The sequence below is a fragment of the Bactrocera neohumeralis genome, unplaced genomic scaffold, assembly GCF_024586455.1.
Source record: "Bactrocera neohumeralis isolate Rockhampton unplaced genomic scaffold, APGP_CSIRO_Bneo_wtdbg2-racon-allhic-juicebox.fasta_v2 cluster09, whole genome shotgun sequence".
Classification (NCBI taxonomy): domain Eukaryota; kingdom Metazoa; phylum Arthropoda; class Insecta; order Diptera; family Tephritidae; genus Bactrocera; species Bactrocera neohumeralis.
The window spans coordinates 11,312,654-11,336,926 of record NW_026089622.1 but is presented as its reverse complement, the minus strand read 5'-3'; the positions used below and the strand labels follow the sequence as shown (position 1 = coordinate 11,336,926).

General features: G+C 36.6%; 1 protein-coding gene across 5 annotated transcripts in view; it reads left to right on the top strand.

The window, feature by feature from the left end:
- The window catches only part of LOC126764544 (protein PALS2), a 161,994-nt gene that overhangs the window by 110,449 nt on the left and 27,272 nt on the right, over positions 1-24,273 (top strand). For 3 of the 5 annotated variants that reach the window (XM_050482236.1, XM_050482237.1, XM_050482238.1), the window contains one exon: positions 23,005-23,079. The exons of the other annotated variants lie outside the window; for them this stretch is intronic. In XM_050482236.1, the coding sequence (XP_050338193.1) occupies positions 23,005-23,079 (75 nt within the window). The remainder of the gene's footprint in view (positions 1-23,004; positions 23,080-24,273) is intronic. 5 annotated transcript variants of the gene reach the window in all.

Sequence of the window (24,273 nt, the reverse complement as noted above, 5' to 3'; positions counted from 1 at the left end):
CGGCATTAAACTTTGGTATATCCAAAATTGTACGTTCAGATATCTTACTATTGACCAATATACACCCTGTCAAGAAAGAATCGGGAATTTATCAGTATACGAAAATTTTTCAATCATCATCCAAATTAATTTTACCGCCTTCCAAGTAACATCCATTTGAAGCGGTGCACATGTGCCAACGCACTTTCCGGGATGGCGTTCAGCTCCCGCGTCGAATTTGTTTTGATGTCTTCAATTGAGTCGAAGCGTGTTCTCCGAAGTAGATGTTTCAGTGTTCAGAAAAGAAAATAAAAAGTCACAGGGGGCCATATCAAGTGAATACGGCGCTTGCTCAATGATATTTGTACTCAACAAAAAAATGTCCAAAAAGCCAAAAGTTCATTCACAATGTTTACGACGGATAGCGTCTCGCAAGCGCCTCATAACACTATGAAAATACTCTTTGTTGACGATTTGACCAGTTGGAACGTATTCATAGTGAACGAAACCACGAATATCGAAGAAAACATTGAGCATTACTTTCACTTTTTATCGACTTTGGCGCGCCTTTGGGCCGCCATTCGGATGATTGCTGGTTCGTAAGTGTGTCATATTCGTTGTGCGTTCCATGAAGTTGGGATCCGAATTGAGTTGAAACAGCATGTCTGCAGTTAGCTGCTCTCGATACCTTTTTTGAAGGCAGTTCAGCTCTATCGGAACAAGTCTTGCAGCAACGCGTTGCATGCCCAATTTTTCATTCATAATCGTACGTTTTCGGCAACAATTACCTTCAACGTTATCATCAGTCACACTCGTTGAAGGCCGTCCAGAACGAGGCATGTCTTCAACGGTCTTCCGACACTCCTTGAATGCTCTGTACCACTCGTAAATGCGCGTTTTTGATAGAGCAGATTCACCAAAAGCCTACTGCAATATTTTCAATGTATCGGTACAGGAAAATTGGTTCGCAACACAAAATTTAACAGAAATACGTTGATCAATATTTTCGGTCATTGTAAAATTCGATAAACGCTACTGAGGTCGACTGACATAAACAGCTGCTGTCAACACACTGGTTGACAGATCGGACTAATTTTTGGCATCATAATTAAGGACAGTTGTACCAACCTAAAAAAAAATGTACCTGTCTTCCATATAAACAGGAGATTTAAATGAAGAACTCCCGATACTTTCTTGACAGGGTGTATACGGTAAAAAGCCAATAGGAAGTTAGGTGTAATATTGGCCCATTCATATGTATTTTTGGTATTACTTTATATTATTAACACAGAGGAGGATGGAGTCATGTGTAGAAGTTCATGCAAGTGAGGGAAGTTATCTGATTGCCATTCACGTGGGAGTGAACATAAACGATTCTTTGACATTGACCAAGTACCTTCTGGGTAGCCAGAAAACATCGTTGAAGGCGAGCTGAAGTGAGAAAGCGAAACATCCCCTCCTCAGGGTTGTGCGCTGGGCTTGGGACCCTCCACTTAAAAAACACTACGAAGGAAAAGAAGAAAACAGTATTCGATGAGAGAACCCCTTTTGATGACGACCCTTGAAAATGTGTTAACGATTTTTACGATTTATGGACATGGACCTTGAATGTCCGGTCCCGTAATTGGGAAGGTGCCACTGCTCAAATGGTATGTCCTCGTTAGAGTGAAGGCTGACATCACCATCGTCCACTGAGACGAATAGGTCCTTGAGGCATTTACTACAGTGACCATATAAAGAAGCGCAATTAGTGTGGAATTCGTGGTGGGAGAGAGACTCCGTCACCGAGTACTGTCATTCACCCCGGTGGATGAGCGTCTAGTCACAATCCGCATCAAAGCGAAGTTCTTCAACATATCGCTGATTTGCGCCCACGCCCCGAAGGAAGGACGATGTGACGAAAGATTCCTTCTATGAGCCCTTGAAACGCACCTATGAGAGCTGCCCTCTCCACGATATCAAAATCGTGCTTGACGACTATAACGCCAGGATAAGCCATCCCCAAATGGGTTGAGTCTGATCGACTTCGCCGATGCCCAAAATATGATTATCTGTAGTACAGGATTCCTGAATAAGAAAATTCAACAAGCCACCTGGTTGTCTCCGGATCGAAAAACCACAAACCCGATCGATAGATGGAAAACACGTCTCCAGTGTTTTAGATGTGCGTACGCTCCGAGGTCCTAACATCGTACTCGCCTCTGTGCAGCAAAAAACGCACGTCCACAAACACAAGAAAGGTCCAACGTCGAGAAGCTACAATCACAATCACAACAAACATCTGAAAAATTTTCTACTCGATTTGCACTCCTGCTTTCTGAGAGCACTAGTCAACAACTCGGTATAAGCTCCTTACGTACAGCTGCAACCAAACCATTGAACATTCGGAAAATGCAAATGAACAGCTGTTACAATGAGGAGTGCCTCTACTATAGTAGAACCCCCAGAGGTGATCTAGTGACTGATGCCCAGAGCATACTATAATTATGGAGAGAACACTTCTCCAGCCTGCTGAATGGCACTGAAATCTTGGAAAGGGCACGTGAAATCTTGGAAAGGACCCGTGAAAAGGGAATTTGGTATCCCTTAAAAACTAATACGGCTGTGTAAACTGACGTTGAGCAACATCAAAAGCTCCGTCGCGAACGACCTCTGAGCCATTCGATACTAAACAAGGCTTCAGACAAGGCGACTGCTTATCGTGCGACTTCTATAACCTGCTGCTGGAGAAAATATTTCGAGCTGCAAACCTTAATCGAGCAGGTACAATCTTTTATAAGAGTGTACAGCTGCTGGCGTCCCTGATGGTATTGATATCATTGACCTCAACACCCGCGCCGTTAGTTCTGCTTTCTCCAGACTGAATAAGGAAGCAAACCAAGACAAAATATTTCCTGCCATCAAACAGTCGTCACATTAGGCGCGGCAAGGCTCTCACGTCACTGTTGACAGTCATAACTTCGAAGTTATAGATAATTTCGTCTATCTTGTAACCAACATTAACAGCAACAACAAAGTCTGCCTCGAAATCCAACGCAGAATAATTTTTGCCAACAGGTTGGACTGAGTAGGCAATTGAGAAGTAAAGTACTCTCTCTACGAACAAAAATCAAACTGTATAAGTCACTCATTATTCCCATCCTCTTATATGCTGCAGAGGAATGGACGATGACAACATCTGATGAGTCGACGTTACGAGTTTTCGAAAGAAAGGTTCTGCGATAGATTTATGGTTCTTTTCGCGTTGGCCACGGCGAATATCGAATGAGATGGAACAATGAGCTGTATGAGATATACGACGACATTGACGTAGTTCAGCGAATTAAGTCATGTTGTGCGTATGGACGAAAACACTCCAGCTCTGAAAGTATTCGACACAGAGTTCTGCAGGGGGAAGCAGAGGAAGACCTCCACTTGGTTGGAAAGACCAGGTGGTGAAAGACCTGACTTCGCTTGGAATCTCCAATTGGCGCCACATTGAGAAAAAAAGAAACGGCTGGCGTGCTGTTGTTAACTCGGCTATAATCGCGCAAGCGGTGTCTAAAGTAAAGAAGAAGATTAACACAGAAAGATGCTCTGTGGTTTCATTAAGGTACCTCACATCTCCAATATATAAGGAATAAAAACAACCGGATGTTTGAAATCATAATACTAGTTATATGGCAACTAAAGCATGTTTTCACCCGATTGTATCAATTTTATGCACACAGATAAAATAGACTGGTGGAGAAGCCTTTAAAATTGGTAAAAAGGACATAAATTCATAGTAGAGAAAAACCCATCGGAAGCGAAAGATAAAATAACAAACATTATAGAAACAAGTAAGTAAGAGTTAAGTTCGAGCATAACCGAACTGTCATACTGTTGCAACTGCAAAGATTAAAGCCAAGGGAATACCTTAGGTATACTACTGTGCCCAAAAAAATAAGGTGGCATTTGAATTTAAACTGCGCGCGTCGAAGGATTTGGAGAATTATTTTTTAGGTTGGTAGTACTGTCAGTCACATTTATGTCAAATTTCATGTCAAAATATTCATTAATGTTTGAGATACCTGTCGTTTTGTGAGCTGCTAAAAGTGAGTTTTTCGTTTTTTGCGATGTCGAAATTTGTTGAGCAAAGAATTTGCATTAAATTTTGTTTACGGAATCAATTTTCTGCTGTGGATACGTTGAGGATGGTGCAGAAAGCCTTTGGTGATGAGGCTATGTCTAAAAAAAATGTTTACAAGTGGTATAGTGAGTTCCGAGCCGGTCGTGAACGTGTCGAAGACGAAGAGCGTCCAGGGCGACCATCAACCTCAACCGACGAAGCTCACGTTCAACAAATTAAAGATTTGGTGTTGAAAACCGTCGATTAACAATTAGAGACCTTGCTGATGAAGTTGGCATATCGAAAGTCTCAGCCAAAACAATTTTAAAAGATGTTTTGGGCCTCAAGCGCGTCAAATCTCGACTGGTACCGAAAACATTGAATTTTTTGGAAAAAAGGCGTCGCGTTGAAGTGTGTGAAACTATGCTTTCCGAGTACCAGGATGTCATGAAACGCATTATAACTGGCGATGAAACTTGGATCTATGCTTACGACCCCGAAACAACCGATCAATCGAGCGAATATCGTGCCAAAAGAGAGCCGAGACCAAAAAAATCGCACCAAAGTCGCTCAAAAATCAAGGTCATGTTGACTGTTTTCTTCGATTATCGTGGTGTTGTGCTATTATGAATTCCTTCCAACCGGTCAAACAGGAAAGACAATTCTTGGTTTTTACACTACGATAATGCACCATCTCATACTACCCTCGTACTTCGTGATCATTTCACCAAAAACTCAACCCATATCGTTTCGCAACCACCGTATTTACCTGATCCGGCGCTGTGCGACTTCTGGCTGTTCACCAAGCTCAAAAGACCGCTCCGGGGACACCGTTTTTATACGATAGAGGAGATTCAAACCGCAGCGAAGACGGAACGGAAGGCCATCCCGGAAAGTGACTACAACCAGTGTTTCGAAGATTGGAAAATCCGTTGGCATAAGCGCATTGCATCGGGAGGGGATTACTTTGAAGGGGATAAAATTTATTTGGAAGAATAAATAAAGAATTTTCAAAATAAATACAATGTCACCTTATTTTTTGGACACAGTAGTATAAGACTTGTTAGTTATATCTGCCCTATAGCGAGTTTTTACCCGATTTTAATTATTCAAAGTCCAAAGATGCACCGTTATAACAAAAACATGTTCTCTCAATTAAAGTCACCCGAAGTTCTAAAATCTTTATATTAGGTGTATGGATCTTGATCCTATTCAACCCATTTGTAGCACACAGACGTACTACTATCAGAAAATGATTATCTCTGAATTGCAATTATATATCTCACACATTGACCGATATTTTTAATAAAAAGTCAACTATAAGCTCTGGGTCCACATATTCAGTACCTAGGGGCTTGAAGGGTTTTGGTTCGAATTGGGTAATTTTTAATCATAAGGTGGCACACCTGAAAGCACTATTAGTGCAAACTTTTATTCTGATATATTAGGAATGCCAGGGAAATATAACAAAATGGTTGAAATCGGTCGCACGGGTCCCGACATATGTATGTGATTTCACCTAATAGTTGGCGGTGCCACACCCAACGTCCAATTTTAAGCCTCATACCATCTCGGAGGTAAAATTTAATATCTCTGGTGCATTTAGTTATTGATTTGTCACTCATAAATTGTTTTATCCACGCCGAGTTAGAGTTTTACTTTATACGTTTTCGGTCAATGGCGTTTTATGGGCGTGGAGTGGTCCACGAACATCGTCTTACTTTTTTCCCAAGGAACATGTTACAAGAGTATAAAAATAGTTTTCGGATGATCTAAGGTCGGGAAAAGGTAGGGGAATTTATAATAATGGTTTATCTCGATTTCCGGCAAAACTACGAGTTCTATAGAAAAAATTTGAACTAAGTTGAAGCCAATATGTTGGGGAGCACACACTACACGTGTACAATATGATTTTCTTAAAAATTATGTACTTACGTACTACTATCAGCAAAAAATAGTAAGACTTTGTTTACTATCTTAAAATTCTTAATTTATTCTTTAAAATCTATGTTCTCCTCCTCAAAGTAATTTCCCTTTATGTCACCGTTTTTTACAATTCACGAAACAGTTGTTAAATACAATTTCCGGAATAGCCTTCAATGCGAGTAGCGATTCACTCTCAATGTCTTCCATTGACACCAAACTGTTTCCCCGGATCGGTCGTTTCTGTTTGCTAAATAGACGCAAGTGGTTGAAAATTTGGCGAAAAACTCTCGAAGAACCAAAGCATTATGCGAGATGAGAAAACCAAGAGTTGTCGGCTCCTAATTCCGGCCTCTTTTTATGGATAGCAAACACTCAAATAGTATTTTTTGTCGACAGTTTGTCCGGTCGGAAGGAATTCGGAGTGCGCCACATCTCGATAATCGAAGAAAACATAATCTTGATTTTTGAACCACATGGTCTTTTCCAACATTCTGAACATTTTGCCAGAAGTTTGATTCCGCGCCCCAAATTTAATGGAACTTTTGTGTGAATGAATATGAATATGAGTTGCCTTCACAAGTAGTTTAAAATTTTGTGCGTATGCGGCTCTACATGCTCGAATATTTACCGCAGCAATATATAGTAATATACCAACATACATTATCTTTCAATTTCTGTCCCATTATATTTTATCTCCGTTTCATTAATTTGCATACTAGTTTGTTTCGTCCGTAAAGGATTTCGTAAAAATAATCAATTGGTTCCTTCACCTTCCTTTTTAACTTATATTACATTACAATATTTTCTTATTTCTCTGCCTTGAAATAAGCAAATACATATTTTTTCAAAATGTAATTTTCTTTGCTCATTACTAATTTTGATATTTTTGCCATTATCAATAATTTCTTTAAAATTTTGATATTATCTTCTGCTCTGCTCCATTTTGTCATTTGCAGAATAATCTTTCACGCGAACGAAAAATTCGTATGACGAATTTCCTGTGATATGTTCGAATTTCGAGTATGCTATTATTGTGAAGTTCGTCGTCTCAATATGCTTGGCATTCATTGTTCTTTTCAGGCACGGATACAAAAAGATCTATGACTCGTCATCTGTGATTACGTTATTCAAAAATTGGGCGTCACTTTCGCACGTCTTCAAATTTTCTTGGCACACTTTCCACTCGCAACAAATGTTTGTTCTGACTCTCCAGGTGTTCGGAGACATCTGACCAGCTGCTCGTTCGTTAGTTAGGAACGCCCTCTACCGAATCCAGTCGGCACGCCCGGACAAACCCTTTATAAGAAAATTTGTGAATTTTGCTATGGTGTTCACACAAAATTTACAATTAGGTTCAATGGTTTTTTTTTATATTTCGGGACTTTGTAATCCTACTATTGCAATCTGGCAACTCACAACTTTATCGAAACAGTTTGACATTTAGTATAACATCCATACCGTTTTGACATACTTACTAATTGTGTTGTTTATAATAACTTAAAGAATTCATCTCGGCCAAAAAATTTAATTAAATCGCTTACAATATACTATATTTTACAACTTTCCGCGTGAACTATCTCAGCAACAATGCATCGAGGAACTTAATTTAATTTTTGGCAATAAAGCTTTATCAAGGACCAGTGTTTATCGATGGTATGGCGTGAAGGTCGTCCAAAGTCAACACTTGTCACGGAAACAATTGTTACTGCTCCAAAACTGATAATGCAAAATCTTTATGTGACCTATCGTGAGATTGAGACAATTAAATGAATCGACTTACCTCCGACTTACTATATCAGTTTAGCGCAGTCTGAGTTTTCTGGAAATTTTTAGTTTTAGGTGTATGGCCGCGGCCACACAATAGTGTTTAAGTGGCGGCAGACAAATAAAACATATGAAATGATGTTGAAGAGACCACACAATGAGCGGCATTTAAGTATGAATTCAGAATTATTAATTTCATATGTGCAAAGTCGACCGTTATTATGGTAAGATAGATAGCCAAATTTTTAAAATTACACTTGTTCTAAATCGTAGTTAATTGATGAGCGTCGAACAATAAAAATGGCAAATATAAATATAGAATTATTAATTTTATATGTGAAAGTCGGCCACTATTATGGTAAAATAGGTAGCCAAATTTTTAAAATAAAAATATTACTGAAAAGTTACGGAGTTAAATTGGTGAAATTCGTGGTTGTTATTATATGTATATTAAAAAAATTATTGTCTGTCCCAAAACTACTGTGCTAATCCACTTCTCATATTCAACGTGTGTTGCTGCTTCTGTTAGAACGGAATTCTTATTCCGTATTTATTTGAGCTGAGTCAGTTTTACTCTACTCTACAGAAATTCCTTTACTATGTTTTGTCAATCTAGTTTTTACTTTTTGTAACAACAAATCAATGGTTTTAACAGGCAACAGGGATCTTAATGACGTCCGCCTCAACAAAGGCAGCCTCGAAAGCTACGAATTACTTTAACTCGATAAAGAAAAACATCCTTAACTTAGAGTTGAAAATAAATCTTCCTAGATTTATGTGTACCTCCCTAAGCACTAATAAAATTATATCTGCCAATCCGGTTGATTTTTCTCTCATATACATACATAATATATTAAAATTCCTTCTCTGGTTTAAGTTATGTCTTATCAGGATTATGTCATCCGATAAAGAAAATAGTAGTATCAGTATACGAGATATATGTATTTCGTATGTCTTCGCATAGTACCAATTTGTGTTTGTTGCAATCATGTTAAATAGGTCAAGTTAATGATTTGAAGCAACTCAATATCGATGGCTAAATGTGTATATAAAAGAAAATCGACTTTATACCTGAATATAAGATTGTCGAATTCTTCCAAATGCCCTGCCGTTATGGCTTTATATCAACTTCAGTAAGATGAAGAAGGTCAATTAACTTAAATATGTTAAATTATTGCAATCATGTTAAAAAGAAAACACGCAGTGGTGTTATTTTTGAAAATAAAAAGTGCGATATTGAATGAACTGCTGCTTGGGTCCCATCTGTCGTCTCAAAATGCTTGTCTTTCATCAACGTTTTCAGGCAAGGAAACAAAAACAGTCCGGGGGGCATATCTGGGCTGTAGTGCGGCTGCGGAAGTGTTGGGAAGCCGGCCTTGGTTAGGTAGCTGTTCCCAAGAAAGGCGGTGCGAGCTGAGGCGTTGAAGTGGTGCACATTCCAATCGGCTGCGATGTCTTGTCGGACCCGATTGACCCTTCGTTTGAGTCTCTTAGTACTTAAAACTTGGCGTTTACGGTTTGTCCAGGAGGAACAAATTCATGGTGGACGATGCCTTTGGTGTCAAAAATGACAATGAACATCGTTTTCACTTTGAATTTGCTACTCCATCAGCGACCTCTTCCCTGCCCTGGTGCCACCGAAACACACCCTTTCTTGCTAAAACAACATCTGAGTAAGCCTGCTTGATCAATGCAGTTCTAAGTATATTCCTATCAGTTGCCCAATAATTCATGAAAAGACTACGCTATTGGCCACTAAGTAATGAATAGGGAACTTTAAAGCAAGCAATGAGTAGTTAAAATCTTTCCTCTTGAGACATAGCTTTCAATTTAAAGCCTTGAGTGGCGAAGGAGCCAATATAGATCTTAAAGCTGTCTCAGATAGGAAGGAAATACTATCGAAACTTTTAAAAATCTATTGCATAGTAGGAAAAGTCTTTTCGTATTTTGTCAATAGATGTCGTTGCAATCGTATATCTCCAGCGCTACTCATCACATTGTTTCGTACCGCATAGTATTGGAAAGGTGAGATTCAGCTTCATTTAACCAAAAAAATTAAATTCGGAGAAGTTGAAAAAAAGTGTTACAGCTGTTCGAAAATGGGTGAAAATAATGAAAAGATTCGCTATACTTTAAAATTTTTGTATAAAAAATGGAAGAATGCTACGCAAGCCACAATTTGTGAAGTTTACGGAGACGATGCTGTATCAGTTCATGTAGCACAATAATGGTTCGCTCGCTTCCGTTCTGGAAATTTCGATTTACATTGATGGAACAATGTCCCTAGCGGAAAAATGGCAAAAAGTGGTCAACCAAAATGATTTGATGAGAAAGACGAATCGACTTTTTTGACTACCCAATATTTACCTGAGGATAATTTTAATGCCGATGAAACTGAAGTGTTTTATCGCCAATTACCTACTCGAAGTTTCTTTGCAAAATGCGAAGTTTGCAAAGGATGCAAATTGGAAAAGAAAGAAAGACTGAGCGTATTGTTGCACCAGTACAGGAGAAAAGCTAATACCGCTGGTTAGAGGTAACGCTGCGAAGCCGCGAGCTTTTCACAGAAATAAAATATTTTATTATGCAATGGGCTCTCAATAAATAGGCTTGGGTGACAACTGTAATTTTTCAACATTGGTTTAGTTCTATCAATGAGCAAAATAAGATGCAAAATAGGAATTTTGTTCATAACGCTAGAAGTCACAGTTTAATTAATTAATATTCAAATGTGTTTGTTGTAAAATTGGTGAAACTACACCCAACGACTGAAATACAACCTCTCGACCCAGGAATTATACAAAATGTAAAAATAAAATATATATCAAAAATTGGGCTTTATCTGATAACACATCTTGATTAATGCAACAATGCAAATGAATTGTCAAAAATCAATTCTGATGAATGAATTCTGATTTTCTGATATATCCACCGCAAGATGTGAATAATGAATTTTTGAAAAATCACAACTATCCTGAATAAATTCGAAATGAATTAGTACCGTCCATAGTTGTGGAAAATATAGAAAAATTCCCATGATTCCCACGAAACTATTTTTAAAAATGTGGTACAGGAAGTAAAACTCATCTCCCAAGCAACTTCTTCAAGTGAAAGTGAAGATGAGTGCACTGAAAACTATAATCTCCCCTCTGTAAAGGAGGATTTTTCAAACATTAATAAAGCCATTATTTATAAATAGGCACATCAACCAACTTTGCTGCCAGAGTTTTTAAAGTTAAAAACGAAATTTGAATAATATATAAGTTTTTCTAAATTAAAAAAAACTGAAATAGATGCATGTTTTGCGAAAATATAAGTATGTATACATATACATATCGTCACCAAAAATGAAAAATAACGTAATAACCTTTTCGGAAATTTACAAGGGAAAGAAACACGTTATAAAATGGAACATAAGTGAAACAAAATTTAAATATTGGTTAAAACTGAGTTATATCTGATAGTATAACCTTAAAACGTTGAACATATGTACTTATATGTATGAAATTTGAAGTAGTGGAATGAAATCAATAATGAAATGACATCAATGAAATACTCGGTTTCGAATTTTTTGATGATACATTATTTTGCATTTTAAGTAACCATATATTAGGTTGTCAAATATCTCCCTTCCGCTTTTTGCTCTTATTCAATGCTTTATAAAAAGTGTTACAGTGATTGGATTTAGTTCAAATATGCGCCGTTTCGTTCGATAATTTGTTCCCATCTAGACGGCAACTTCATAATACCCCCCCGTGGAAGCCCTTCTCCTTATTTGCGAAGAACTCGGACTGCCACTTTTCACAAGCCTCTTTTGAGTTCAACTTTACACCAACAAGGGCGTTCGCCATGGACAGGAACAGGTGGTAATCACTTGGCGCTATGTCCGGGCTATATGGTGGATGCGATAGAACCTCCCGTCTGAGCTCTCGTAGCTTCTGACGAGTCTTCAACGAAGTGTGTGGTCTGGCTCCGCTTCAAAAATGGGTCGAGTTCGTTCAGTTTCAGCAGCATATCGCAGGCGTTGATTCGGTCCAAAATGTTTTTTGCATCATATCATGCGGTACGCAGCTTTTTTGTGTATCCAGCCTTCTGCAGATGGTTTAAAATAGTTTGGTGACTAACTCCCATCATCTGGGAGATGTCACGAGATGCCACATGCCGGTCTAACTCGATGTTTTCCATGATTTTATCGGTATTCGTCGTCACAGGTCCTCCGCCGGCTGGCTTATCCATGGTGTCGCTCTGAATCGTCGAAACCATTCCTCCGAAGTGATAGAATACCATCCCCCAAAATACCATTAATCTCACGGAGCGTTTCTCTAGCGGATTTGCCTTAAACGAAGGAAAACGTGAAAATAGCGCGAATTTCGGCGTTAGTGAACTTCATGTTTACACCTCTATAACTGTTGAACGTAATATCCAAATCATGCATAGCGTCCTTTTGTAGGTTATGTAGGCGCGAAATTCAAAAGACAAAAAGGCGGAATGGAGATATTTGATAACCTTATATATATTCGAAAATGTGTTAATTTTTATGTTTTGTTTTATTATTTATTGAATTCAATGTACGTTTTTTACGCAGTTTTTAAAATAAAATAATAATAATTTCTTTATAACATAGACACTCGCATAACTTGGATAAAAAGTGCTGAACCGCAGATGTCCAGCTTAGACAGGTTTTACAGTAGTATAAATAGTACCACATATTGCATAATTAGACATTTTTTACAAAAAGAAAAAAATATAAAAATGGAATGTATTTATTATGTATTACTGCAATCACTGTGCAATAACACAATAAAATCAGAATTGAGTATGGCAACGTTATTTGAATACTTTGAGAAATACAAGTACTCGTAGCAGTTGTATGCTAGAGTGTTCCGATCAGAAAAAAATATTAGATATTGTACCGTTAACTTGAGCAAAAAGCAATCCCAAATTTCGTGAAAATATTTTATCAAATAAAAAGGTTTTCTCTACAAGAATGTGGTATTAATAGTTCAGTTTGTGTGGGAGCCATATGCTATAGTCGTCCAATATCGGCGGTTGTGACAAAAGAGAAGCTTCTTGAAAGAGAAGAATGCGTGAAATGAGTGATGAGTTCATATTTATACAGACATAAGAACATGGCAAAATGAACTCAGCTTGTCACGCTGGCTGATCATCTATATAATTATTTTATAGTGTCAACGACGTTTCTTTTTTTGTGTTCCAAACATTTTCTGGGTATAAAACTTGACAGGGATATATTTTTTGACGGATGACAGTTTTTCATATCCACATAACAACAAACGGTAATCACGTTGAAATTTTCTATTCGATAAGCTATGTTAATCTATACTTTACTAATCCAAGCGAAAACTTGAGTAATCGGGAAGAAATTTGGTACACTTGTTCATTGGCACACTAGGGATGTTGGTGCCAGTAATCGAAAACCTAAAATTTGGTATAACGAATCGCATTTAAGAATGGTAACTGTGGATTAAAAATCTTTTAAAAGTGAACGTGGACCCACTCCCTCGTTGGTTTAATACAATTATCTCTAAAGCCATTAAATTTGGGACACCGCCCACCTTTAGGTGTCTCCGGGCTAGTCGACCTATTTCAACCATAGTAGGATAGGACTACAACCACACCTACTTTCCATTTAACTTAACTTTAAATGCCAAGAGATTCTTTCACTTTCCACATACAAATCAAGCACCAATGAATATATTGGGAAACATCTCTGCAAATAATATAAATTGAGCTTTTAAGGTATGCTATTCTAAAAATTTACAAAATCGGACCACAACTTTTCAATCCCCCTCATACCAAAGATGTAAACTGACTTTTTACCGGAAATATCGGAACATTTTATACTCTTGCAACTTGCAAGAATCAAATCCAGGGAAATACTTTAAGGTGTAGAACTAACCATATAGAGTAGAGTCTGCTGGATGTTCGAAAATCCAATCCTGCTATTAATTATATAGGGTTTTCAAGTTTTCACTCCAATTTAGTTATTTTAGGCACAAAGAAACACTGTTATGATTAAAACACGCTGTCTTATTTTCATTGTGATAACTCACATATTGGCCAATATATGCGGTACAAAGTCACCCGGAAGTTCGAAAATTTTGATATTAAGTATATGGGGGCTAAGGGTAATATTGGTCCGATTCAATCCATTTTTGACATACAGATATACCATTATAAGAGAAAGATTATTCATTAATCTCAGTTATATATATCACACATTGATCGACAATTTCGATCAAATGTCAACTATAGATATCTGAATCTAAATGTTCGGTACCTAGGGGCTTGAACAGTTTTAAATGGACCTCAACAAGCTATGGTCATAAGGTGGCACACACTAGAGACATTATTTGTGCAAAGTTTTATCCCGTTATATTAACTGCTTCTTGATTTGTGAAATTTAAAATTGTGCTACATACTTGTATATGGGAAGTAAGCGTGGTTGATGTACGTCATTTTTGCAATGTGACATAAGGATGTAAGGAGAATTCCACGTACTAAATTTTGTCGAAATCGGTTGGTCGGGTCCCAAGATATGGGATTTCACCAAAAAGTGGGCGATGCCACGCCCATCGTCCAATTTTCATACTGGCTTTCATAAAGCTCTATCATACCATCTCAGTGGTGAAATTTAATATCTATGGCATGCTTTATCGCGCTTTTAGTAGTTTTTAGCAGTCCCGTTATATGGGAAGTGAGCCGAGTATTTTTCCAATTTCATCCATTTCCACACTAACGGTAGAATTTGTTATAAGATTTGTACTCAGCAAATTTGGTTGTTGTAGCTTAAGGTTGGTACGCAGCTCTCAAGTAATTGCTCAAGATAAAAAATACATTATTTCTCAAGTAATTTTGACAGCTGGTTACGCATTGTGAATGATCTACATTAGAAGAGCAAGAGAGAATAAACAAAGAAAACAAACTTTGTGCGTAATATGTATGTGTGTATGTATGGTAACATAAATATTTTCATTGAGATTGAAGAAATGTTGTTGATGATTGGTAGGTTTTATACAACATTTCAAAATGGAATATACTTCATAATAATGATTTCAACTAATTTAGGATGAATTTGACGATTACTTCGAATTTCCTTCAGGAAACAATTGTTGATTTGATGTTTCTTCGCAAAACCAGGTTTGCCATATTCACGTTTTACTGAAAAAAAGTATCAAAAATTAGTACTAGATTTCTTGAGAGCTGCGTACTAGCACAAGTAAATTTATCGCAGGAAAGTTTCTTGACCGTTTCTTAAGCGTTTTTTTATATGAAGTTTTTAAGTTTCTTGAAACTTTAAGCTTTAAGTGGCTTAGGAGATATGTTCATTAAACTTGTTAGACGGTAGGGCCACGCTTTTATACCGATTACGCTTATATACAAACTCCTAATTTTTTTTGTGCAAGTTTCATCGAGATATCTGAATTCTTACTGATGTAACAGTTTGCACGGACGGACGTACAAGCACACAGTCAACTGGATTTCAACTTTTCACGTCATCATCTCTATATCTATCTCGCTTAGTTTTAGGTGGTACGTATAAGAGTATATGAACAGAGAGAATCTTCTCTTTGTTATAGTTTGTCTTTATGACAAAAATTCGTGGCACCGAATAAATTCAACTTTAAGCCGCATAAACCTGATAGCTAAAGAGAAAAATGTCTCATATATCGGGAAATATGTGTACTATCTTAATATTATTGGGTAAGCGTATTTTTTTCAAACGGTGAATTTTTGACCCTAAAATGGATGCATTTAACCTAGCCCCATTTAGCTAATATCGAGACTTTCTAACATCCGGCTGACTTCACTCATTGATTGGAGATGCTATGTAAGATGCTTCAATGACACGATTTAAGATTTTCATACTTCTGGTTGGCTCTATACCGTATATATCGGTCAATATGTCAGATATCTTAGACTAACTAACTTAACGTATAATAATATTGGATATACAGTAGATCAATGCTGAAAATATGTCTACGAATTACCTCAACTCCCTACATTTACATTACTTTATTATATCTTATTTAAACAAACTATATTCCGAAAATGTCGATCAGTCTATAAGTTATATTTGATATGTATTTATAAATTTGCTTGAAAATTATCGATAATCGACTATACATGAGCAACGACAAAAGTACAATTAGCCCAGACCTTTCTCTGTCCCCAATTTACGTTATATTTTGATTACCGATTTTCCACCTGCCATTAAATCGTTTATGTTGCTTACAACGTGTAATATTTTAATGAAATTAAGTCGACAAGTTTTCTGAAAAATATGAATGGAATGAGTGTTTTAGACTTTGATCCCGACTGCATATCCCTAATATAAATATCTCCGATTATATGCTTCTCTCGTCAATACAATATATTAACTTTAGCATCTTCGATTGAGTTTGTACATTGCATAACGTAAGTATGGTATATCGCATTTAAGAATGATTTTAATACGAGGGCTATATATATTCTGGCCTAGGGCAACACTAAGTGTTGCCAGGTGCAATCTGACATTTCCATTGGAAAGTTTGACATTTTTTAGCACAACATCACTCAGAACGTTTTGTCATTTAATCGTGAATTGTTTTTTTTACAGGGAATTAAAAAATTCATCTCGGCCAAAAAATGGAATTTACTCGTGAACATTTTCGTGCGATCATTTTTCACAACTTTCGACGTGGATTATCACGACAAGAGTGCATCGATGAACTTAAATCTTTGTATGGCTATGAAGAACCATCCTATAGCACTGTGAAAAACTGGTACAACGAATTCAATCGTGGCCGACGCTCGCTAAAAGACTCCCATGAAGGTCGTCCAAAAACAGCCGTTGTGCCAGAAAACATCGATGCCGTACGTGAACTGATAATGCAAGACCGTCATGTAACATACCTTCAGATAGAGGCATGCCTATGCATTTCTTCTTCAATTTCACGAAATGCGATGGACGAGAAAAGGACTGAGGCGAGTAGGTCCTTGAGGCATTTACTACAGTGGTCATATTAAGGAGCGCAAATTCGGTGTGGGATTCGTGGTGGGAGAGAGACTCCATCGCGCCGAGTACTGTTATTCACACCGGCGGATGAACGTCTAGCCACAATCCGCATCAAAACGAAGTTCTTCAATATATCGCTGATTTGCGCCCACGCCCCAACGAAAGACAAGGACGATGTGGCCAAAAATGCCTTCTATGAGTGCTTGGAGCGCACCTATGAGAACTGCCCCTGCCACGATGTCAAAATCGTGCTTGGCGACTGTAACGCCAGGGTGGGCAAAGAAGCTGTCTTTGGTATAAGAGTCGGTAAATTCAGCCTTGAAAAGCCAACCAGATCGATCATGTTGTGATAGACGGAAGACACGTCTCCAATGTTTTAGACGTGCGTATCCGCACTCGCGAGACGCATTTGCAGACAGGAGTAATACTCGAAAATTCTACGAAAAGATGCGGCGACTAATAGAAGGTTTCTAGAACACTTCTCCAGCCTGCTGAATGACAGTGAAAATATAACGTCAGGAGAAGCCGAACACGATTCCCCAATCGATAACGTAGGAGCAGACGTTCCATTGCCCGGCAATGAAGAAATTCGAATAACAATTACCCATCTGAAGAACAACAAAGCGGCAGGGGCCGATGGATTACCGGCCGAGCTTTCAAACTCGGCGGCAAAGAACTGATAAGTAGCATGCATCATCTTCTTTATAGAATATGGTCGGACGAAAGCATGCCCAACGATTGGTATTTAAATGTGCTTTGCCCAATCCACAGAAAGGAAGACCTACAATCTGCGCCATCTACCCTGCGACAAGTCTCCTCAACATCGCGTATAAGGTTCTATCGATCGTATTGCGTGAAAGATTAAAGCCCACCGTCAACAAACTGATTGGATTTTATCAGTGTGGCTTTATCCATGGAAAATCAACAACTGACCAGATATATAGCATCTTCAATAAGAGTGTACAGCTGCAGGCGTGCGCCGATGATATTAATATCATTGGCCTCAACACCCGCGCCGTTAGTTCTGCTTTCTCCAGACTGGATAAGGTATCAAACAAACAGTCGTCTCACTTGCAACCGGCTCCAACGTCACTGTTGATAGTTATAACTTTGAAGTCGTAGATAGTTTCGTCTATCTTGAAACCAGTATTAACACCAACAACAAATATCAGCTTCGAGATCCTACGCAGAATAACTCTTGCCAACAGGTGCTAATTCGCAATGAGTATGCAATACTCTCTCGACAAACTAATACCAAACTCTATAAGTCACTCATTATTCCAGTCCTACTATATGGTGCAGAGGCATGGACAATGACAACATCTGATGAGTCGACGTTACGAGTTTTCGAGAGAAAAGTTCCGCGAAAGATGTATGGTCTTTTGCGCGTTGACAACAGCGGATATCGCATTCGATGCAACGATGAGCTGTATGGGATATACGACGACATTGACATAGTTCAGCGAATCAAAAGAGAGCGGCTATGCTGCCTGAGCCATGTCGTTCGAATGGACGAAAACACTCCAGCTCTTTAAGTATTCGACCTTCAGTCCGTTGGAAGGACCAGACGGAGAAAGACCTGATTTCGCTTGGAATCACCAATTGGCGCCACGTAGCGATAAGAAGAAACGACTGGTGCGCTGTTATTAACTCGAGAAGAGCATATTCTGTTCGAAGTAATCTGTGGATTTTGTGCACAATTTCAAACCATAATTTAAGTTTAGTAAATATCGGGTTCTAACAGGAATGATATGATTTCTTTGTCGTTTCTGCATTTTTAATACGCCATGTTTTGCAATCTTTTTTTCATTGTATTCAGTAATGTTTACAATTTCTTCAAGGAAATAATATTAATGAAATATAAAGAAAATCATCTTCTCCGATGAGGCTCACTTTAATCTGAATGGTGCGGTAAATAAACAAAACTGTCAACTCTTGTGCAAAGAAAATTCACAAATTATTCATGAACAACCATAACATTCACCTAAATTGATAGTTCGGTGTGTTTTTAGGTCTGGGGGAATCATCAGTCCCTACTTCTTTCGAAATGAAGCTAGTCACACCGTTACTGTCAATGGAGGGTGGTACAGATCGGTGTTTATAAACTTTTTATGACCACAATTGGAAAAAGTTCATCATGACCATATCTGGTTCCAACAAGTCGGAGCTACATACGTTCCACATAGCACATGCAACAACCGAATCATTGCGAGAAAAAAATTGGACATTCGATTATATCAAGAAATTGAGACATTGAATGGTCTCCAAGACGTTGTGATTTAACACCATTAGACTTGAGGGGTAATTGAGTTCATTGGCCTTTAGCTTTTCGAAGTCAATATTGAACGTGCTATTCATGACATACGACTTGATATAGTAGAAAAAGTACTCGAAAATTTGGTTTAACGAATGCGTTCCTTTTAATTAAATATTGTTTCCGATATGCGATTTGCAATTAATTCAAAAATTGTTACAATGAGAGATAGAAGAAGAAGGCAGTGAAGCGGAGTATAAGAAGAGAGAAAACCCTAAGACTGATGAACAGTAGAGATCACACGACAAACAAGTAGTGAAAAGTTCTTGTAACGAAATTATAAAATTGGAATTTTATTGATAGCAAATGTTAATTACATAACATTTAGTACACTATTGAAGTATCATAATTTAGAGCCGACAAAAGTTGATTAGTATACGGGCGGCAAATCTCTAAATCCGCTACTGCACAAAATATTGCTATTATAATGACTAACTGTCAAAACGAAGATCGGCGAAGAATTTGTGTGGGTAATTTCTTTTCACCTATGTATATACTTGAGATAGTATAAAAATAATTGATTTGAAGACAGCTAACAACGGCTTTCGTTTGTGTTGCGCGTCTGAATAATGTTGTGAGCTAGAGTGGTGTGTTGAGGCTAATTTAACCACTATATATATATAATACAATAATATTATGTTAAGATATTTATAGAGCAAGCTTGTTCCTAGCTTCATATACCTACAATAACGATATCCGATATTCTAGTCGACTGCATGCTGAATATACACTTTAAATATAATAGCGCTTTCTTTTCTCACTAAAATGTTGAATTTTATACTGCTCTATGCACGGTCTGTCGAACTTGCGTGTTCTTTTCTTAAAGTATTGCCTTTTAAACAGACAAAAATGCAACATTTTAAGAAAAAGTGTTAAATGATAAGCGTTTTTCATTAATTTCGTAAATTACAGTTGAAAAATTTTATTATGTTGTATGTACTAATTATGAACGAAAACAATGCAACATCTGGGGGGTTACTCTGTAATGCGATACGAATATGAAAATGTTCGCATCTTCAATTTTGGTACTCTGTAATTCGACAATCGCAGTAAATTTTGAAATTTTCGAATTTAGTTTTTCCCTTTCGCATTAGCGGTACTCTGCTTTGCTAAAGCAATTGTCAAACATGCGTTATATTCGTAATTTTTGTGCTACAAGTATAAAGAAGTCGCATTGCTTGAAAATGGTAGTTTCAAATATAAATTAGTTGTTTTAATTGCTACTAAAATATATAACGCCGTGCATATGAACTATTTTGCACAAATTTACAGGGAAGCACCGAAAATAAAACAACAAACTCAACCAAAGCAATTTGAAATTCTCGTGGATTTCATGAAGGCGCATCCCGATTTATCGAAAGGATCACTAAAAACACCAGACGCCAAAAATACCTTCAATAATTTATGGAAAAATTTAGTTTAGGTAATTCCAATAATTGCACAGATAAATTTTAAATGTGATTAAATGTAATCAATTAAAGGTTTGGGCAGACTATAAGATTCACTTAAAGGCAAAAATGCGACGAAACAAAAATAATATTTCGGGAACTGGGGGTGGTCCCTCACTTTTCATACCCTTATCACAGTTAGAGCAACAAGTGAGTGAGTTATTGTCAATAGAGGAATCAATAAATGGAATAAGTGGTACCTTGTCGTTCGGTGCAGCTACAAGCAGCATGTCGGAGGTAAATGCAGACCCTACGGAACCAAATACACAAAACAGGGAACTACCACAATGTTCCAAAGTGGCATGCACACCTCACAAAAAACAGCAGACTCCTCTTAGTACACAAGAAAATGAACTTCCACGTTGTTCAAATGTGACGTACCCACCGCGCAAAAAGCAGCAGACTCTGCTTGAACAACAAGTCGAAAACCAAATTATATTCCACAATAACTCGATTAAAGTGTTAAACGATATAAATTTTAATATAAAAAACATTTTTAAAACATTGAAAAAAAGAAATAAATTATAAAAACGGAGGCTAACCTTTGAAAAGGAAAAATTTCTATATAAACAAAAAATTGATGAACAAAAATTGAGAAACTGGAAAATGTAAGTTAAATAACTATATAACTGCGAGAAACAGAATTAAAAACTACAAATTTAATCTGTAATTATTTAAATTTAATTTTCGTTATTACAATGAAATAAAAGACTGGATTTATTAATTTGCAAATAGTTCGTTTTAATTAAGTTGAGTTACGAGCATTTATCATATTTGTTTTAAATTATTATTATTTTATTTATTTTGCTCGTTTATACTTTGACATTTTTGGAAGTAATGCCAACTATTACATAAAAAGAAAAAAAAGCAAAGGTGAACAACATTGTTAGTGATGCGTAAGCAAAACAGAGTATCAATTTCCTATCGCATCGCATTGGGCTTTCGAATCGCATTGTCTTCGCATCGCTTTACAGAGTAAGCCCCCTGATTCATAATAGGTGCCATATTTTGTTCTTTTATAATTTAAGAAATATTCAATTCGTAGGATGTAATGGAACATGTGTACAATGTTACCTATAATGAGGTAACATTTTCGTCGAGAAAAGAAAACTCTATAACGTATTTTATTAGCATTAAATAAACATCTGGCATTAGACTCAATGTGGTTTGGTGCAAAAAATTAAGAAATCTACGGCCCCATATTCAATATAATGATTTCTTTTCTGTTGATAGTTGCCAATTCAAAATTTCTTGTATTAAAAAATGTTGAAGTAATTTTTATCGGAACATGTTGAAAAATAGGGTACTAGTTTTGTTGTTTGTATAACATAAAATTAAATTATTACATATCTAGATATGATCAGGATGACCACACGATTTGTGATGTGTGACGATGTGTGATATGACTGTCTGTCTGTGCATGATAGCCCCGCTCACCCATACAATTGTTACTTGTACGTTACACGATAAATATACGTCAGAAGCAATAATTTTTATACATACACACTTATTAAATGTTTGAAATGAATCGGTATAAAAAATTGGATTAAAGGCGTAATTTTCTCATACTACGACTCATACATGACGACATAATGCCAACTTTCGATTGACTTTATACCGTATAAATCCATTTAGGTATATACTGGTAAAAGCAATAAGTTTTACAGATTGTGATTAAAGGTTTCAAATGATTCGGTGTGAAAAATTAGATTATGGGCGAAATATTTTTGGTTGTCGCTATGTAAAATTTAGCATTCATTAATTCAACCGTATACCGTATAAATCGGTGAACATGTTAGACCTTAGAAATATTAAGTGAAAGACTATTTGGTATATAGTATACTCGTGTAGTTTAATGCCGAAAGTGTGTTTTCGATAATCATTGAGTAAGCTTAATGCAATTAGTTCAGACCTTCCAGTCACCCGATATACTAATTTTCGTCTGTCCATCTGCCTTAATAGTATAAATGAAATCGGAAACGTCCGATTATATTACCTATCTATTAAACTTAGCCCGTTTAGTTGAGATTAAATCTTTTATATATCATTTGAGTTAATTTTGTTGGTTAAAACCTAGAACAGAAAGCCAAATGTAGTAAGGAAATTAAGTGAGTCTATAACCAACATATAATATAAGTTAATAAGATAAGAGGTATGATTATATACATTCAAGGTTTCGTAGAATAATGAATGCTGCATTTTACGCAAAATTTATAACATTAAGTTTTGCCAACTCTTGAAAGTATTTTCCCGTCTTTGATCCTTCCAGTATAAAATTGTCGGTTGCATTCGAACTCAGCTTTTCCTTACTTAAAATTTATTACTCCCAAGTATTTGGCCATTTGACCAGCGTTGAATATTGTGAATTACATCAATTTGAATAGATATTATTCATCGAACTTTATCTGAATTTTTAAAGTCCGAAATATGACTTATAATTTTATATGTTTTTTTATTGTTTTAGTTCGATCGACAGTCTTCAATTCGTTATAGTTCTCGACGTGCGCGTACTCTGGAATCACTCGCTTCCTTATATGAGGTAATGTATAGTCTTTGTATGCTATTATATTATAATAATCGAATTTGCGAAGTCATGCAATTATATTAGTACAGTGTACTTTTTGCTATTTTCAAATATACTATGTATATGTTATGTATATATATTTTTTTTAATAAAAATTTAAAATATGGCTATGTTCGTAAATGCATCATGACTTGCAGCATAAGCAACAGTAGCAACACTGCAAGTTTGACGTTTGATACTTCTTATACAATTTTTGACAATTTGCAGATACATTTGTTTGCATTTTTGAACGCGTATAATACTAAAATGGAAATTTTGCTGAATCTAACACTAGACGAAATTTGTGAGCAAAGAAATGATAGATTTTCTTTAAATTTAAGAAAAAGAAGGGTATTGAAGTCAAAAAGAAAAATTTTTAGGTACAAATGTTTGCCTTTTAAAAGACAAAGTATTTATAGAACAAACTTTCGGGATTTTTAAGAAACAGTTTAAAATTTTAAATTATTATAATTATATAAATACATAAACGCAGCACTGGCTACGAGGCCTTCAGCCGTCTTGTAATTATAACTAGGTGAAAAATTCTATTTGCTAAGGGTTAGTAAAGATGTAAGTTGCTTAAATATTTATTTATTTTATTTATAATAATTCATATAACAAAAAGAGTTTTATTATATAAATACATTAACGCAGCACTGGCTACGAGGCCTTCAGCCGTCTTGTAATTATAACTAGGTGAAAAATTCTAATTGCTAAGGGTTAGTAAAGATGTAAGTTGCTTAAATATATTTTAACAAATCGTTGGTTTTTAAGAATCTATATACAATCATCACCTTTTTTTCTGAAGGTTCACTTAGTAGTTTTATGAGATCAATGTTGCCAGAGTTGTGGGCTGTTGGGTGAAGCATCGGACAGAGTGTGAGTAAGTGTTTGATAGAAGCGGTGTCATCGCAAAGGGGGCAAATGGATGGGCTTTTACCCGATAGTAAGTGGGCGTGTGTTATGATAGTGTGTCCAATCCTTAATCAAGTATATGTCTTCTTTGCGCTAGTTGGAACTGTTGACGAGTAGATTATACGATTTCTGGCTGGGTTTATGACCGCGTAGTGATGTTTAAATGTTTTCCATTCGCTTGCGTTTTTTTGATGCCTTTTGTGCTTAATAAGGTTAAAAATGTCTTGCTTGGATGAGACGTAGTATGTTAAGGCA